The sequence below is a fragment of the Ranitomeya imitator genome, chromosome 10 (genome assembly GCF_032444005.1).
Source record: "Ranitomeya imitator isolate aRanImi1 chromosome 10, aRanImi1.pri, whole genome shotgun sequence".
NCBI lineage: Eukaryota > Metazoa > Chordata > Amphibia > Anura > Dendrobatidae > Ranitomeya > Ranitomeya imitator.
The window spans coordinates 24,821,959-24,842,103 of record NC_091291.1 but is presented as its reverse complement, the minus strand read 5'-3'; the positions used below and the strand labels follow the sequence as shown (position 1 = coordinate 24,842,103).

The following is a 20,145-nucleotide window of genomic DNA, read 5'->3' as shown; positions in this document are numbered from 1 at the left end:
CTTGCCCTGTTCCCCAGAATACTTCTGAAGGTGAAGATGCCAGGGCCACATACATTGCCTTAGGTCTTGAATCCGCCTTCAGTCCGTACCCTTCCCCAACCCATGGACAAGAGGAGTAGTAGTATACCGTAGTACACCAACAAGACTAACAAGGTAATACGAACAGGGATAATGAAAAATAACAAACATACAAATATACTCACATAAACAGCAGAGGGATGCATTGGGGAGTGGATGATGGGGTTTAACCAAAGTAGGAGCACAAAGAGAATTATCACACACTAAATACCTAGCAACAGTCACAGATAAATCCACCAAATGCCTTCTCCAATAAGAACCAACAACAACCTCCAACAATGCAGCATAAGCTAGTTCTGACATTGAGTGCTAGCCAGGACCCAGATTAAATAGGAGATCTGAGTGGCTAACAGTGCACAGCTGAGAGCCTTAATGCAGGAAAGCTTCTGGAGCGCCCCCGTGGGCTGTGGGGTACTCGGTACCCAGTCCCTCAGTTCTCTGGGGGATGTCACGGTGGCTGTCCTGGTCCGTGGCCCTCGGGAGGTCCGTTGTAAAAGGGAAAGGCCTTTAAAGGGGAAATGTTCATGATGCCACCTGTGGTATTTGGTCAGGGTGACCGACGCTGCTTAGGGGTCCGCTGGGGTGATGTTATGGCAGCTAGATGGTATACCTTCCCACAGGTGAAGTATGTCCCCCCGGGCTTCCCGGTATGTTGATGGCAGATGGTGAATGGTGTAAGGCGCAGTGAATAACGAGGACACAAGGTTGCAGTCTCTTTACCTTTACTGAAGGCTTCAGCATCCAGAGCCCAGAGCACCAGATCACAGGGCAGGCAGAGTGCGGCCGGTTTGGAGGCAAATCCAGAGTCCCCTTATCCAGGTGGAAATCAGTAGCCTTCCTCTAGCGCCTTTTTGTTGTAGTACTTTATTGCTGAGCCTCTCATAAGGTCCTCACAACTGTTGTAGATGTTACAGATGTTATGTCTCTCTCTCTCTGTCAACCAGATGGATAGGACAAACCCATATACTGGTGGCTTGAGGCTTTTTACAGGGACTCTAGCACATCCCAGCCCCCCACAAGTTGCCACCGTGTCTCCTGGGTATAGGGCGGATCAGTAACTTGAAATTAGCTGTCCTGCCAGTCTCTGGAGCAAGGCATAAAAGACTGTTGCTCCCTCTGTGTTCCGGCTACCGGATCCTGCGCCTCAGAAGGAGGCAGTCTGTGTAGGGCAGAACTCCTCTGATATCCACTCCTTTTGCTAAGACTTCGTTTCTCACCCTCTCTACAATACAATTCTCTGTTCATGTCCTTTCTTAGGGGCTGCCGCACGTTGAGCAGGCGCAGCTCCGTGTCCTTCTTTCTAGACCTCTGACAGGATCCCACCCCTGTCAGGGACCAACTACCTGAGCCAAAGCTCAGCCAGCAACTGAGCAGAAGCCCAGCTAGTATCTGCTTAACTTCCTATCCAGGCCACCAGTTTTACCTAATTGTGAAGAGTGCCCTAATAAATAGGAGCATGGCTCCCCCTGGTGGACTGGAGTGTGAAATGTGTTGTGTGCTTGTGTTACCTGGTAAAGAGATCTCCTTTATTGCCTCCAAATGTAACATCACTCCCCCCTAGAGGAGAATGATATTACTGTAACGACCAGGACCCTGGGGCGCTGCACTTCCAGGATCTCTCAACTGAGCAGATTAACCCCTGCACTGCTAAAAGAATTTTACACCATTTAATAAGAAGGTGAAGTGCTTCTAATCAGGTTAGGAGTAGGAGAAACCAGACGCTTCTCTCTGTCATGGTAAACCCTTGACAAGGGCATAGAGATTGTATAGATTTCACAGGGTCAAATGGATGGCTATCCTTGTTAGGTATGGGCATGGTGTGTCTACCAGAGCAGATCTGTTCCAGGTCATAGAAAGCGTGATGAATGGTGCACCCTACTCTATGATATCCATTAGTCATCTTTACACCCAAAAACACACAAATACGCACAAACAGACTTCTAAGCCACAATACATACACACACACAACATGCACACATACAAATTGTGACACACACACACATTCTGAATGTGACACACACAAATACATGCAAACTGCAACCTACACATACACAGATTATGGCACTGAACAATGCAAAAGTTTTAGCTCTTGGAAGGGAAGAAGGAACAATTAAAAATGACCCATTGGTATATTGTTGCCCAAAAGCCACATAAACCTGGTGCCAAAAAATAATATCATCACACAGTGCACACACGAAAGATGAAAAATGGGATCTAAGAGTGTGTCTTTCAGTGGCATACTACTTACCCTATCGCTAGTTGGGAACGGAATGATGTTTGAAGTTTAAAATATAGAAACTCTGCACAATCCATTGTTATAACGCTTCTGGTTTGTATTTAATCAATGTTAATTATTTTTAATAAATATTATATATTTTTTTTAAATGTTCTCTTGCTTCCTCATCTCTATTTTTGTCGCTGTGTAGTAGATGCCACTTCTGATGGTTAGCTTTCTACCTATGCACAGTGTGCACAGAAAGCTGCCAATCAGTGGTGTGCCTGCAGAGAATGCTAGGAGTTGTAGTTCTATGACTGCTGTAGAAGCACGGTATTACCCTCCCCCACAGTAAAATCCTATTTGAGCTCCTGAAACAGCTGCACTCCGGTGCCCGTCTGTCAGTTTGCGCACAAACCTGGTCACATGATACAATACATCAGGATTATTTTAGGAAACGGTCACAGGTCTCAGACCTTTCCCCACCGTGATCTTCCTGGTAAAACATAAACGTAAACATTATTACGGTACATATCCTCCCCCTTCGTCTTTCTGCTAAATCCCCGGTTATTATGGGATATCTCGGGTCTCTGGATCAGCTCTGAGCTCACATCTCCGCCGGTAAGTGTTATGTGCGGATTGTAAATTACTAGATACAACTTGAATTTTACACAACTACTGAATATTATAGAGATAATTTAGCTCTAAAGGGAAGTGTTACGTTGTTGCAATAGAAGTTTATTGTGTTTTTTTGAGTTCGCAGAATTTAGTCTGTTCGCGTTTCGCAGTGTCATTTTCTTCTATAGCTACCTGGAAATCATCAGCAAGCTGCTGTTTAGGTATTGTAGGGTTTTGTACACACTTAAGCTGCGGTACATGAATCTGTTTCATTAAAATGTCGTGGCAGATTAATTAGAACTGCATAAACCACTCAGCTTTTTCCAGCATAAAGTGAAAACAAATAGGAAGTAAACAGTCCATATAGCACTGCTGGTCCACCCGCTCAGGTCAGTGTCCTTCAGCAAACACGCTGGAGGCCTCCACACCTCCAGTCACAGACACTCAAGCAGACACTTGGTCTCCATTTTATCTGCCAAACCATGCCCCCAGGGTGGGGATATGTAGGCAGTCAGTACCACCCATCTCTTTTGACTGCTCATAAAAACCAGTCCTGAAACGCCCTATTAATTCTATCAGTCTGCTTTCATGGGCTTACATCACTAAAGCTACAAGCCTCTATGATACATATCTCCCCTCAAGGACCCATCCTGTTGTCATCTTATAGTATATATTATGAAACCCTTAACTTCACATGCAGTACACTTATATAGTTAGGAACTGTGATGGGTGAACTAAAACTATAAAGTTCAGGGTCCATGTCGAACCCCTACTGTTTGGGCTCGGACCCCAAATACTGACATCTCCAGGAAGTCCATCTTACTGCTTGGGTTCTGCACACCAAACATTGGGTGTTTCCCACAATGTCATATGCATGACAGTGTGAAAAATACTAGTGGCTCGGATTGGCAGTAAGATCACCACAATCGGTCAGATAAATGGGGGCATGAACATCCGCTGTTTGTCAAGTTGTCATCTGCATGACAGCGCAGCAAACACTGCCTCTGATTGGCAGTAAGAGAATTACTGCTGGATAGAGAGCTGCGGATCCCCCACTGTCAGATGAAAGCATGAGCTAGAAACTGTGACCAGCAGTAAAAAGGTGAAAAGCTTACCTCTGGTCACAGAGGTGTCGGCTGATGTGAGTACTACTCCCATCAGCCTATGACTGCTGTTGCTAATAACAGCGAGAGCAGTCGAGGCTGATAGGAGTATTCATCAGCCGGCATCTGTTCTTTAAAGAAATGAATTAATAAAAAATGACTTAAGGTGTTTCTATTTTTGATAACCAGCATGGCAAAACTGACAGCTGCGGGCTGCATCCCTCAACTGTCAGCTTTATAATGGCTGGTTATCAAGAATAGAGGGGTCACCACACAGTTTGTTTCAATTATTTCAATAAATTATTTTAAAAATGGTGTGGGGTCCTCACCATTTTTGACAACCAGCCAAGATAAAGCAGATAGCTGGGGGCTAGTATTCTCAGGCTGGAAAAGGGCCATCGATATTGGCCCCCTAGGCTAAAAATAGCAGCCCGCAGCTGCCCAAAAAAAGGCACATCTATTAGATGATCCAATTTTGGTGCTTTACCATGCTCATATTTGTGGTGTTGATTTTCAGGTGACAACAAGCCCAGCAGTTGTTAATGGAGAGGCCGCATTGGTCATCCATTGTGCACCAAATGTGATTTCTGAGCCAAACCTTCCTTCTCGCTCGTTCTCTCTTGTTCCCACTCTTGCTCTCTCTATAACTCATTTTCTCTCTCATGCTCTCTCTAGTGCTCTCTCACTATCTCATGCTCTTTTTCGCTCTCTCCTGCGATTTTTCTCTATCTTTCACTCTACTGCTCTCTCACGCTCTCTCTTACTCTCTCAGTCGGTCTCTCTCTGTCTCTCACTCTCTCGCTTGCTTTCTCTTGTTCTCTTATGCTCTCCTCTCTAACTCTCTTGTTCTCTCACGCTCTCCCACTCTCTCTCTGTTTCACTCACTCTTACTCGCTTTCTCACTCTCGCATTTTCTATTCTCTCACTCTCTCTTGCTTTCTCTAGCGCTAGCTCACTCTCTTGTGCTCTTTTTCGGTCTTTCACTCTCTTGCTCTTTCACATTCTCTCTCTCTGTACTTCTCTCTCTCTCTTTCTCTCTCATTCTGTTGCTCTTTCACATTCTCTCTCTCTGTACTTCTCTCTCTCTCTCTTGTTCTTTCACGCTCTCTGTTTCACTCACTCTTAGGCTATGTTCACACTTTGCGTTGTCCTTCTGCGGGTTCTCCCGCAGCGGATTTGATAAATCTGCAGGGCAAAACAACTGCGGTTCTCCCTGCAGATTTATCGCGGTTTGTTCCGCGGTTTCCGCTGCGGGTTTCCGCCTATACTATTGATGCTGCATATGCAGCAATATGCAGCATCAATAGTAATGTTAAAAATAATAAAAATTGGTTATACTCACCCTCTGATGTCCGGATCTCCTGGACGCTGCACCCGGCGGTCCGGTTCCAAAGATGCTGTGCGAGAAGGACCCTTCGTGACGTCACGGTCATGTGACCGCGACGTCACCGCAGGTCCTGGTCGCACAGCAACTCTGACCGGACGGCCGCGTGCAGCGCTGAAGACTTCAGAGGGTGAGTATAACATGATTTTTTATTTTTTAACCCCAAATATGGTTCCCAGGGCCTGGAGGAGAGTCTCCTCTCCTCCACCCAGGGTAGGAACCGCACATTATCCGCTTACTTCCCGCAACGTGGGCACAGCCCTATGCGGGAAGTAAGCGGTTCAATGCATTCCTATGAGTGCAGAATCGCAGCGATTCTGCACAAAGAAGTGACATGCTGCGGGTTTTAAACCGCTGCGTTCCCGCGCGGTTTTTCCCGCAGCATGTGCACAGCGGTTTGCGGTTTCCATAGGGTTTCCATGTTACTGTAAACGCTATGGAAACTGCTGCGGACCCGCAGCATCAAAATCGCGGTGGTTCCGCGGTAAAAACCGCAAAGTGTGAATATAGCCTTATTAATCTCTTTCTCGCTTTCTTTCTTGCTCATTCTCAGGTGCGGCAATAGTGGGCATGCTGGTTGTCACCCAGCTTTCTCAGAGACAGAAATAACTAAGAATTGGTTAAATGTCCGATTTGACAGATGAGAAAGTCTCAAGAGCCTGTTTTTTTTAATTTATTTTCTTATGGAGGGATTTTTTTAAAATTCTCTACATTTTTTGACATTTCCCTTTATTCTTTTCATTGTTTGAGAAGCTCTTCAAATTCTGCACATTTTTTGAAGGGTCGCTATATATATATATTTTTTTTTTTGGGGGGGGGGGCTAGTTAAATTCAGTCCATTTTTTTAAAGGTTCCTTTACTTTGGGGGGAGTTGAGATGCTCTTTAAATTCTGTCTATTTTTTTAAAGGTCCCTTTATTTTTTGGGGGGGGGAGTTGAGATGCTCTTTAAGTTCTGTCCATTTTTATGAAAGGTCCCTTTAAATGAATGAATGAATGAATGAATGAATGAATTGTGTTCTGGGTAGGGCATGATGGGGCTACATAGTCTTTAAACTTCTCGCATTTTTATGCTTCGGATTGTTCCAGGATCCTCCCTCCCACCAGACATCAGTCAGTCCTCCTCCTCCTTCCACTGTCCTACATGCTGCACAGCGCCGCAGTCTGCGAAGCCCCCAAGATGGGATCCTTAATCTTAACGACCTGCATCCTTTCCTCCCTGGTGTCTATGGGTAAGAGAACATCTATGAGATATTTAGTTGTTGTTTTTTTTTTAAACATAATATCTAATTATATTATAAGCCCTTTAATTATCACCATCACCATCATCATCACAATCACCGTCATCACCGGAATCTTCGGGCTGTCGATATTTTGTAAATATTTATCTTTGTTGTTTATTCGACAGTTCCGTCATTTCTGACCATTGGTTACCTATGTCTCTGTCCCCTCTTCCCACCCCATGTGAATTTTCGTCCTCTTCTTGGTACAGATCCTCCATGAATACATTGTATCTCCAGAATCCTGACATATTTTTAGCTTTTGCTGTGTGATCATCACCATTGCTGCTGTTCCCCCTGCAGATGCTCAGTGCAGCGAAGCTGCTAGGAAGCAGATCTGCAGTACCCTGCACCAAAGCAGGGCTGGAAGGGGTGGGAGCAGATTATGTCATTTTTTTTTTTGTTATTGCCCACCATGATATAATTTCCTTAATTTTTCTGGGATTTAATATTCTTCAGACAATTGCAGATGTAGCAGAACCCAATGTATCGGTTACAACCTAGAACCTGCAGGCGATACAATGTATCAGGGTGGCGTTTCATGGGACTGCAGGTAAATCTTCAGCTCTGCTACATCCAAGGAATTAAAGGGATACTTACGATGCGCTATTTTTAACCCTTTATTAAATCGATCTGGGCAAAATTGGAATTTTTTCTTAGATATTCACACCTCGCTTATGATTTATGACCCTCATCCTCCCAGTGGACGCTATTAATATTCCTATATGCAGAAATATATATATTTTTTGTATCATTTCATTGACAAGTGTCTCTTTTGCTGGATGACCCTGTATTTTATCAACAGATCAATATGCAATGCTTCATTTCTCCTGTGGTGGCGCTGCAGGGGAATTAAGCACTTGTTCCAGTTCCTTCTGGCATATAGCAGCAAATCACCGGGGTGGGGAGAGGGCGGATCCCAGCACTAAGGGTGGGGGACATTCTAGCAAAAAATTAACATATAATCAGCCTGATTTTAGGGTTTTTTTCTATTTTTTTTTCACGGTGGAAAGCCCCTTTAATTGTCAATATCGATACATACAAATACTGTATGTCTCTAAGCAGGTGTGAAAAAAAATATTATATTATTTGTATATACCAGAGAGGAACAAATCGATTTCAATGGAAGGAAATTCACTTAAAATTTCACAAAAAAATATATTTTTTTTTTTGCTTTTTGCTTTTTCCGATCCTTATTTTTGCTTTATTACTTCAGAAAGAAGTTAAAAAAATAAAAATAAAAATATACATATCATACTCACCTTATTTATCACCTGCCTTGGCATTTTAGCTCCCTGACTGATCCTCCGTTGGCTCAATTCCTCCAATCTCCCTTCCGTCTTCTCAATTTTTCAATCTTCGGTGCCTACAGCACTAACTAGTCCTTTATTACCTTCATAAAATCTTTTTTTTTTTTTTAACCTCTTCATTTTCTTAAATTCTGGGCTCTGAATTGACATTAGAGCATAAAATATTACCTTCGAAATTGGCAGCGAATAAATTTGCATAAATTATATTTTCTTGCCAAATTTAAAGCAAAATAACTCCCCCATTGTCTGCGCGGGACACTGTCCTCTTCTTTTTCTTCCCTCATCAGTTATGAGATCTGATTTAATTTTGCAGGAATTAATTAATTGCAGACTATTGTTCTACAGATGCACAGCCGGGATAATGAATACACCAACCACAGGATGCTAATGTGCGCAGATGGAGCAGAGTTTATTGTGTCGTTTAACCCATTGAGACTGTGCACTTGTGGGCTTTGTGATGAGAAGATGATGTGATGAGTCCCATGCCCCAATGCGATCACTTAGCTCTGCTACAACTGAGAACACGACTTTGTTACTTTTCTTCCTGTATGAAAACGAGTTGTGTAACTAACAAAAAGTCCAAAAGTTCCGGTCCGAAAACTTCTGTGCATAAGATACGTATCATGATTAGCTGAACACATAAATCTAATTCCTAAGAATAATCACAGAGCTACATGACACCATTATGAATCACTGACTTAAAGGGATTGTACGATTTAAGAAAGGGGTCAAGGAGCTGGGGTCCCCGATTATCAGCCAATCTGATCTCCCGCCGCATATACACAATGGCCCCTATGCAGTGCACCTTCCTTTTCACCCTCAGTTCTTCAGAGGACACTCTTCTGATGGTTTCTTGCAAAAAGAGACCGAGTCCAGTTTCAACTCAAAACAAATGATTTCACTTGTTTCCATTCTCAGTACGTCCAGCTTAGTTACAGCAACATCATAGGGAAAATCACAGTACACATCCTTGTCTACTTTTGTGCTTTCCCTCACTTCTTCCAGAATGCCCTTGGGGCGTACCGACTTGTCCGGTACTGCAGGATTCCTTCTGTCCAACTTAACTACATTCAGGATTTCCCTGTCCGTTTCGCCCCAGACATGAGGACATCATCGCACGTAGTTAGCTGCCACATCTTGGTGCTGCCCTGCATTCCGTAGCTGCTGCAACCTTTGGTCCCCAAGCCCTGGATGACTGGGCTCCTATCTTGAACTTTAAGAGGTTAACAGAGTAGTTCGGACTCTAAGGCCCTCCTGACCTGTCTGGGCTCCCTGGCCCTACTAACTCAAAGCAGGAAGCTCTCTATACCATATGCAGTTGACCCCTACTAAGCTAACTGTTACCTGTCCTAATCTAAGTGTGCTAAAATGCCCCCCAAACTTCATTGCGGCACTTTTCCTGTATACAATGGACACATAGCAGCATTAAGTTATCTAACCATCTATATAAATACAGTAGAACATTTACATTTAACAACATTTAACCAGGATGGGTGTGGATCTTAATACAGTCTTTGTACTCCTTACATGAGGGCACTGGATTTGTCTCCAGCGCCATCACCTGAGCAGGTACAAGATAAGTCTGCAGTATGATAAAAGAGACGTGGTATCTGAGAACTGAGGCTCAGAATTGTCACGGAGATTTAAAACTCGTTATTCTATTTCTTCTTCAGGTTATTCCATCACTTGTTTTGTCTGTAGAACTGAAACAGAAGCTACCTGCACTGGAGAAGAAAGGTCTTGTCCCAAGGACTATGTGTGTGCCTCCACCAGCACTATAACTATTATGGGTATGTTAAGTATATTATTTTAATTAGATTTTCGCATGGTGTATTGCATAGAGTTCAATTTGCATTGTACCCCAGAGCTGTACTCACTATTCTGCTGGTGCAGTCACTGTGTACATACATTACATTACCTATCCTGAGTTACAACCTGCATGATACTCCAGAGCTGCACTCACTATTCTGCTGGTGCAGTCACTGTGTACATACATTACATTACTGATCCTGAGTTACATCCTGTATTATACCCCAGAGCTGCACTCACTATTCTGCTGGTGCAGTCACTGTTTACATACAATACATTACTGATCCTGAGTTACATCCTGCATTATACTCCAGAGCTGCACTCACTATTCTGCTGGTGGAGTCACTGTGTATATACATTACTGATCCAGAGTTACATCCTGTATTATACTCCAGAGCTGCACTCACTATTCTGCTGGTGCAGTCACTGTGTACATACATTACATTAATGATCCTGAGTTACATCCTGTATTATACTCCAGAGCTGCACTCACTATTCTGCTGGTGCAGTCACTGTGTACATACATTACATTACTGATCCTGAGTTACATCCTGTATTATACCCCAGAGCTGCACTCACTATTCTGCTGGTGCAGTCACTGTGTACATACATTACATTACTGATCCTGGGTTACCTCTTGCATTATACTCCAGAGCTGCACTCACTATTCTGCTGGTGCAGTCACTGTGTACATACATTACATTACTGATCCTGAGTTACATCCTGTATTATACCCCAGAGCTGCACTCACTATTCTGCTGGTGCAGTCACTGTGTACATACATTACATTACTGATCCTGAGTTACCTCTTGTATTATACTCCAGAGCTGCACTCACTATTCTGCTGGTGCAGTCACTGTGTACATACATTACATTACTGATCCTGAGTTACATCCTGTATTATACCCCAGAGCTGCACTCACTATTCTGCTGGTGCAGTCACTGTGTACATACATTACATTACTGATCCTGAGTTACATCCTGTATTATACCCCAGAGCTGCACTCACTATTCTGCTGGTGCAGTCACTGTGTACATACATTACATTACTGATCCTGGGTTACCTCTTGTATTATACCCCAGATCTCTACTCACTATTCTGCTGGTGCAGTCACTGTGTACATACATAACATTACAGATCCTGAGTTACATCCTGTATTATACCCCAGAGCCGCACTCACTATTCTGCTGGTGCAATCACTGTGTACATACATTACATTACAGATCCTGAGTTACCTCCTGTATTATACCCCAGAGCTGTACTCACTATTCTGCTGGTGCAATCACTGTGTACATACACTACTGATCCTCCTGAGTTACATCCTGTATTATACCCAGAGCTGCACTCACTATTTTGCTGGTGCAGTCACTGTGTACATACATTACTGATCCTGAGTTACATCCTGTATTATACCCCAGAGCTGCACTCACTATTCTGCTGGTGCAGTCACTGTGTACATACATTACATTACTGATCCTGAGTTACATCCTATATTATACTGCAGAGCTGCACTCACTATTCTGCTGGTGCAGTCACTGTGTACATACATTACATTACTGATCCTGAGTTACATCCTGTATTATACTCCAGAGCTGCACTCACTATTCTGCTGGTGCAGTCACTGTGTATATACATTACATTACTGATCCTGAGTTACCTCCTGTATTATACTCCAGAGCTGCACTCACTATTCTGCTGGTGCAGTCACTGTGTACATACATTACATTACTGATCCTGAGTTACATCCTGTATTATACTCCAGAGCTGCACTCACTATTCTGCTGGTGCAGTCACTGTGTACATACATTACATTACTGATCCTGAGTTACATCCTGTATTATACCCCAGAGCTGCACTCACTATTCTGCTGGTGCACTCACTGTGTACATACATTACATTACTGATCCTGAGTTACATCCTGTATTATACCCCAGAGCTGCACTCACTGTTCTGCTGGTGCAGTCACTGTGTACATACATTACATTACTGAACCTGAGTTACATCCTGTGTTTTACTTTTACAGTTACATCCTGTGAAGCTCTGTGGTTGTGGGTTGTATTAATCACCTTGGCAGGTTAACAATGCAGTTAGTTTTAATTCTTCTATCCATGGTCATACAGCAACTGCGGGTAGATGTTGTAAAGAGATGCAATCAGTCCTCAAGGTTCTATACCAGAACTGGTAGTTCCACTTCTCCAGTACCAGACAATATTCACTCTCTTAACTCTTGGTTGACCCACAGTTCTTGTTTCTTTTGCCGGTATAGTCTGCAGTCAAAGCTTATGCTCCTCGAAATGACAGACACCACGACCATTGCACGTGTATCCAGCTCCATGCGACAACAACCTCTCCATTCCCTTGTCAGTGTCCTTAATAACTCAAGCCGCCCCACTCCCGTAATTGAGCTTGCCCCTCAGAAAACACTCTCCTCAAAGCTAACTGTGCATTGGTGGAGGTATTCTCCTGATGCTGGGCCCATCATCTGGGACGTCTTGTGAGATCCCCTGTGACACCGGCTCAGCTGGGTCTACTATCCCAGTCCTCATAATGGGACTGGTGGCTGGGAATGCAATGGCTTAATGCCCCTGTGACCCTAAGGCCAGTAACAGAATGATTGCTTTACCTGATTACCAATCTTGTGTCTGGCCTCATGTATGATAAGATCCAGCCCGCACGTCTTCCTCTGCTTACTGTCACTGAATGGAAACATTCCTACTTGAGGCTGAACTCTTTCCAGGAGATATTTGTGCCCTTAAACTGATGAGCAAGGAAATCTTTAATAAAACACAACAATAAGATCGACCTAACCGGTGATCTGTGCTTAAAAAGTCTGCATCCCTTAGAGCCGTGGATTCCGCTCTACATGCATTGGTCGTTAGTCTTTAGTCCAAGGCCAGCTCCTCACACTTAGGTTGAAAAAAGAACACGGTCCATCAAGTTGAACCTTTCTCCATCAAGTATATCTTTTCTCACTAAATTATCTATGAGGAGACTTGGGTGCCACGGTTCGCTAGCCAAAACCGCATGGACCAGAGATTGTCCCATCAAACACCCGCTCTCCTTTTAACGTGGGCATAATGCTACTCAGACCACACAGGGTGAGGGTAAACAGTGTGGCAATGCTTTATTCATCCACAAATCATGCAGATAACTCATAGAACAGTCCCAGCACAGTACCCATGATGGTGCAAATTTATGGAGTGTCACCCTTACTCCGACTCGCCGGGTTAATAGCAGTTGTTACTTCAGAGCTTCCAAAGTTGACTACCCCACCTGTGGCATGCACACAGAGAGGACGTAATGACAAGCATAGGAAGATGACAGTCCATTCAGGTACAAGGGTCAGTTGACCGGAGGGTCACAACCTGGCTTCATCTTTCACAGTTGATTACTCCTGAACAGAGAGGAGGTAGCAACAAGCATAGGAAGATGACAGTCTATTCAGGTACAAGGCCAGTTGACCGGAGGGTCACAACCTGGCTTCATCTTTCAGAGTCGATTACTCCTGAACATAGGAGGTAACAACAAGCATAAGAAGATGACAGTCCATTCAGGTGCAAGGCCAGTTGACCGGAGGGTCACAACCTGGCTTCATCTTTCAGAGTCGATTACTCCTGAACATAGGAGGTAACAACAAGCATAAGAAGATGACAGTCCATTCAGGTGCAAGGCCAGTTGACCGGAGGGTCACAACCTGGCCTTTCTGAACATCTCCATGGAGCCAGGCAACCGGCAGGCTTCAATCCTGGCTTTCTCCAAACATATCCATGGATTTGCAATGGTTAATGGAGCAGATCTGTATTCTTCTAGCAAGGGCTGTCATCCCTTAACCTGTCATCCTGTAGCATAATAAATTTGTGTCCCTCGTAATGCAATCATGATGTTCTAGCTGAAGTTCTGTAAGGTCTGTGGATGTTTCGATGTCTTGACTGAATCTCTATCTGTCTCTCTCTCTATATAGGGGCATGAGACCTCTTTTTATATTTAACAAGTGTCCTTTAGTCCAGCACCACAGATAAAGGGAAGTATGGTGACGACTAAGTTGCATTGTTTTATTATGTAATCTATTTGCATAGATTTTCTTCTTTTGTTTGGAATGTCAACAAACTGGTTGGTGTGGACAATGTATAATTAGCATATTAGTAAACATTTCTAGTCATCAAGGATAAGAGCACAATATGTTACATTAAACGTCAACTTCAAGTCAATATTACAGGACTACACAAGCTGTTTTCTTGACCAACCAGAAAGAAACTCATAAATTCAAAGTCAACATATAGATTACAGTCTATTCTTTCTGGCTTGCTAAAAATAGGTGTCTGGTCAGTTGTTACTTCAGAGCTTCCAAAGTTGACTACCCCACCTGTGGCATGCACACAGAGAGGAAGTAATGACAAGCATAGGAAAATGACAGTCCATGCAGGTACAAGGGCCAGTTGACCGGAGGGTCACAACCTGGCATCAATCTTTCAGAGTTGATTACTCCTGATCAGAGAGGAGGTAGCAACAAGCATAGGAAGATGACAGTCCATTCAGGTACAAGGCCAGTTGACCGGAGGGTCACAACCTTGCTTCATCTTTCAGAGTCGATTACTCCTGAACATGGGAGGTAGCAACAAGCATAGGAAGATGACAGTCCATCCAGGTACAAGGCCAGTTGACTGGAAGGTCACAACATGGCCTTTCTGAACATCTCCATGGAGCCAGGCTACTGGCAGGCTTCAATCCTGGCTTTCTCCAAACATATCCATGGATTTGCAATGGTCAATGGAGCAGATCTGTATTCTTCTAGCCAGGGCTGTCGTCCCTTAACCTGTCATCCTGTAGCATAATAAATCTGTGTCCTTCGTGATGCAATCATGATGTCCTAGCTGCAGTTCTGTAAGGTCCGTGGATGTTTCGATGTCTTGACTGAATCTCCATCTGTCTCTCTCTCTATATAGGGACATGAGACCTCTTTTTATATTTAACAAGTGTCCTTTAGTCCAGCACCACAGATAAAGGGAAGTATGGTGACGACTAAGTTGCATTGTTTTATTATGTAATCTATTTGCATAGATTTTCCTCTTTTGTTTGGAATGTCAACAAACTGGCTGGCGTGGACAATGTATAATTAGCATATTAGTAAACATCTCTAGTCATCAAGAATAAGAGCACAATATGTTACATTAAACGTCAACTTCAAGTCAATATTACAGGACTACACAAGCTGTTTTCTTGACCAACCAGAAAGAAACTCATAAATTCAAAAGTCAACATATAGATTACAGTCTATTCTTTCTGGCTTGCTAAAAATAGGTGTCTGGTTAATTAAGATACAACGCTGTGTCTCCACATTCTATAACCCGCAATGTTATGTGTACTGAGGAAGTTATCCAGCCATTTTATAGTGTCTGCCATTACTACCTCTTGTGGTCTGCATTCCACAGTCTGATTGCTCTAACTGTAAAGAACCCTTTCCTATTTAGTTGCAGGAAGGTAAAAGCTCTTTGTGAGAAATGCTCGGTCATCCTAGCAAGCACAAAGCCCCCGATTATCATTATCCTGCTCTTATTTCTCACCTTACTGTTGTCTTCTTGGTTTCTCAGATGGGATGCAGTCAAAAGTATTTACCAGATCTTGTGAAAGAAGAAACGCTTGTGGAGTAATTGGGACTATCGGCTACCAAAGAGGACAAGTCAAGACAGCGACATCCTGCTGTTATACCGACTCCTGCTTTCCTTCCACCCCTGCATGTAAGATGAATGCTATCGTTGGGTACACTCTACGAGGCGTTTTCCGCTCTTCGAGTATTAATTGAGGAAATTATCTTACATGATTAATTTATTGTACACTGACTTTTATTTTCATAGTGCCCATGAAAACAAGGAACTTTGTAATATATCTTGTTACATAGAATTGTTTTCTTCTGCTAAACTGATCATTCATTCTAAAAGTTTTCAATTCACAGGTAAAATCCATGATTACAGTTGGTACTTACAAAGTTCAATGGAAAAACTTAGCTGTCATTTGAGGAGGAGGTGCAACAGAATGTCTGTCTGTTTCTGCTACTAGCTCCTCCTCCTCTCTCCATAGAGTTTTAAAAGCACTAACTGTCATCTCCTATCCTTTTAATTTTAAAATCTCTCTTCACTGAGTACTGATTTTACCACTGAATTGAGAGTGAAAGTTTAGTCCAAGAGGTTAAAGAAGCAGATTTTTTTTCTGATAAGATATATTACAAATTCGCCTATTTTCATACGTGCTACTGATTCATGAAAGAAAAATGAAAACAATGATTATTTGTTAAGTGTGGATGTAATTAGGGATCATCTCATGGAAGGAGCCTCTTGTGCCAGAGATGCGTGCCTCATTAACATGGCTGTGTGCCTTTTCCAGTGCCTCTCGATGAAGCACGTAAGAACGGACTGACATGTTCTAGCTGCACGGCCCATGATTCCGCATGGTGTATGAGCAAAGAAAAAATTGATTGCACTGGACAAGAAAACAAGTGTATCTTCATGAATCATGTATATTCAGGTACTTTATGTGCAACAGTCATAGAGTTTTATCTGTTCCGCCTCCATTCCGATTCCAAAATGTTGAAAAAATGTTGTCCATTTTTCACTTTTATACACAATGAAACGACTCCTCCTAACAAAAAAATACAGTGTTTCATTGGATAATTTCCATAAAACTCACAATTCATGGTTGTGGTCCTAGATCATTCACCCATATGACAGTATAAGGCTTTGGGGGGGCGGTTTACAGAACAAGAGGAATACAGCTATTACATTTTTATATAGTAATCCCAAAAGTTGGCAGTGTTTATAAAAATATACAACAGATTTCACAACGGGGACTCAACAATACAGCATATATAATTACATTTTAAAAAAAGGAATAACGAAGGAAAATTACTAAACCTGGGTCATGTAAATGGCTCAGATTCATGGAGGGAAGAACTCCAGTGAAACGTGGATCAATCCTACACAGGAATGTATTTTCCTGGCATTGTATAACTGTAAATCCACCCCTGCTTATTGTCCATTACAATTTTTTTGGGAGTTTATCAACAAGGAAATAGGCCGAATATCACATATCTGGAAGTAATAGACCTCCATGTACCCTAAAGAGAGAGTGTCCACATTTTTAGAGCTTTATTTCCAAAAAAAATGGTATTGGGGTTTAAAAGCAAACCCCCATCCATCAGTATGGGCCAGTAGGAAAAACACTAAAATAATGCAACTTCTCTTAAAGGGGTTGTCTATTGAAGACCCCCATTTATCTATGTTATTCCATGGATAGGTGGAAAGTTACGTTCACTTAAAAATTACCTTTTTTATGTTTTTGCAATTAACATATACTTGCTATTATGCTGTTAAAATATTGTTACATTTTCAGTAAAACAAAATCTGAATCAAAAATATAAATTCAATTAATCGCAAAATGTTTGTTTTTCAGGAGCAAAGCACAGCAAAAATGCTTTCCGTGGGTGCGGAACTAAAGCAATTTGTGACCTTGGAAGCCAAAGCCATAACTATGGTGGGGTCAGTCTCCGAACAGAAATCACTTGTTCAAATCTTGGCTCTACCATTCATTCCGGTGTTTTCATTTTGCTGGTAGCTGTTGCAATCTCATCCAAATTTCTTTTTTAGCCTGCTCCTCATGGGTGGGGCTCTACAATTCTGTGTTGTGCCGCTGTGTTAACTGAGTGCATTCATATTTTACCAGGTTTGAGCAGCGGGAGCACAACCTTTTCTGGCTTTATAATTTATATTTTTATTTTTTTTATTTTTTAACTTTAAGCACTTTATTGTGTGCACTGATATGAATATGCATGAGGCAAAACTTCACTGCAGGTTACCATATACTATGCTATGGTATGCTATAGCCCCAGACTCCAGTTAGTGTTAAAACCATGACCGAAAAAAATATATTGGCCTATGAGCATGTAATTTAAAGATACCGCACACTAATTAACACCCCAATGCAATTATAAGATTTTCTATTACCCATAATGCTATCCCGTTATGCAATTTTCTTGCCCTATTTTTTGTAAAATGTACTGTAGCTCCTCTAAGGTTTGAAACTAATCCTAGAAAAGCATATAATGAGAGTTAGTCATAATCCCAGCCCTAAAAAATAATTAGAGATGAGCGAATCAATTTGAAATAAATCTAATTTGTTACGAACTTTCCCCCAAAAAATTCAGATTTGGCAAAATCTTTTTTTTTCCATTTGATTTGGGCAAATTTCAGCAAAAATGTTGACCGACCAACAAAAAATCGTCTACAAACCTTTCTTCAGCCCTCCTCATACCTGTTCTGCTTCCGCTAGTCCTCCGCTCTGCTTCTCCTATTTCAGGACCTATGGCACTGCAGTTCTTCACTAGTCCCTCACTATCACGTGGGTTGCAACTTGTGTTAAGGATGAGCATTGAGTTGCTCGCGTTCACGTAGAATGTGATACACATCATTGACTCCAAAGAAGGGCTTCATGCCCAACGTCTAGTGAAAAACGACAGTCTCAAAACAACAGAAGGTACAACATACAAGAGGGAAACCAAATGAGCTGATCTTGTGACTGTGGGAGAGGTATGGGGAGCACGAAGAAAAGAGGAGTATAAGCATTTTTCCCCCCACCCTCTCCCAGCAGATTTGCACCAAATTTATTTGATGCATTACAAATTTTCTCGATGACTTTGAATTAATCTGTTGAATTTAAATTGCGGCAGATTCGCCTATTTCTAAACCTCAAATGTAACTGTACATCCTGTGTTAACAAGCTACAGTTAACCTCCAACTCGATTACCTTAAAGGGGGTCAACATTTAAGGCCTACCTTTAGGATAGGTTGTCAATGTCTGATCGGTAACGATGCGACCTCTGGCACGTTTGACGATCAGCTGTTTTCGATGTCCCAAACTGCTCAGTTATGGAGCTGCACAGCTTCGTGCATGGAATAGTGGCTGCGGCCAGGTACCGCACATCCGTCCCCTATTAATTAGAATAGAAGACAAATTTGCAGTACCCTGTCACAGCCACGATACAGTCGACTGTTCTATGCAGCTCCGTAACTGAGGAGTTCCAGCCACCGCCGACACCGGGAACAGCTGACCGGCAGAGGTGCTGTGATAGAGGTGATAGGCCATGAATGTTAAAGTCCCTGGCAGCCCCTTTAACCTGTACCCTTAATCTTAATCCCTAAATGACAAAACTAACCAATGTGTAAGGTTCACCTTTAATGCTAGTCCGAATGAAAATTTACAGATAGCACCATTTCAGAAAAAGTGGTACTTTCCACTAAAAACAGCGCCATTCCATAGGCTGTGTCCGGTATTGCATCTCAGTAACGTTGAGCTGCAATACTGTACGCAACCTTCTTAGTTTGGAAGGAAAGCAGCCATGTATTTCTAAAAATGGACATCAAATTGTTTCACTACACCCTACAGTAGGTTGCATTTGCTTTTTGTGAACCATTTCACGTGGATTGTCTTCCCGTTTCAAAATGCCATGTGCCTTTTCATGAATTCAGCATTTGTTTCTGATTGACTGAGATGACATGAGCCGACATTAACTTTTATTATGAGTTAAGGGGAGGTTTTTATATTTAGAGTCAAATTTTGATCTTAGTGATTAGTGGGTACCGTACCGTCCCGGGGATTAATGGGACAAAAAAGGTGACAAAATCAAAGTTTACTTAACGCAAAAAAAAATTAGATTAATACAACTAGGGTAACAATTTTTTATCGAATGGCTTCTCCACCCTCTCGAATTTGGGCCATCAGAGGGACCAGAGAAGAAGATGACTTCTTTGGGTCAATGGGGGGATCATATGCTTCTATTGTACCAAGTGTCTGCTGTCCTACCCGTATTACGCTCTACAGACTCACAACAAACATCTATCTTTGCTTCTACTAATCCACAAAAGGATTTAATTCTTTGACTTGTCGATGTTTTATTATGATTTGACGTTCAGCACATACATTCTTTAATTAAAAGTCTAAAAAATCTAACATCTTTTTGAAATGTGTAATTTTTGTACAACGTCTATGAATCAGAACCCAAATTTCAGATTTTTTTGAGGTTGTCAAACCATGGACAATGGGAATGGATTGGCCCACCAAAATATTAGATGGTCTACTGAAAGGTTTAGCCGAAGACAACTTTATGTGGAGATGACTTTGGAGTCAATCACTTTTCATTTGGGTCTTCTTCCATATTAAAACACAAAAAATGTACAAAAAAATAAAAATGTTCCAACACTTGGTTCATCCCCACTTTTCTCTTAAACAGTTTTGTCTTATATTGCAATTAAACTGAGAGATGAAAAAATTTATTACTCTGCCATAACTTCATTATCCTCCTT

General features: G+C 42.2%; 1 protein-coding gene across 2 annotated transcripts in view; it reads left to right on the top strand.

Moving 5' to 3' along the window:
* LOC138651648 (phospholipase A2 inhibitor and Ly6/PLAUR domain-containing protein-like) overlaps positions 1 to 19,792 on the top strand; it is a 60,588-nt gene extending 40,796 nt beyond the window's left edge. Inside the window, exons 1-6 of one of the 2 annotated variants that reach the window (XM_069741999.1) lie at positions 2,678 to 2,914; positions 6,486 to 6,628; positions 9,660 to 9,776; positions 15,385 to 15,531; positions 16,175 to 16,315; positions 17,240 to 19,792. In XM_069741999.1, the coding sequence (XP_069598100.1) occupies positions 6,541 to 6,628; positions 9,660 to 9,776; positions 15,385 to 15,531; positions 16,175 to 16,315; positions 17,240 to 17,433 (687 nt within the window). In that variant the 5' untranslated portion in view covers positions 2,678 to 2,914; positions 6,486 to 6,540 and the 3' untranslated portion in view covers positions 17,434 to 19,792. Of the gene's footprint in view, positions 1 to 2,677; positions 2,915 to 6,485; positions 6,629 to 9,659; positions 9,777 to 15,384; positions 15,532 to 16,174; positions 16,316 to 17,239 lie in introns of those variants that run through there. The other variant, XM_069741998.1, reaches the window with a different exon arrangement.
* The last annotated feature ends 353 nt before the right edge of the window (positions 19,793 to 20,145 follow it).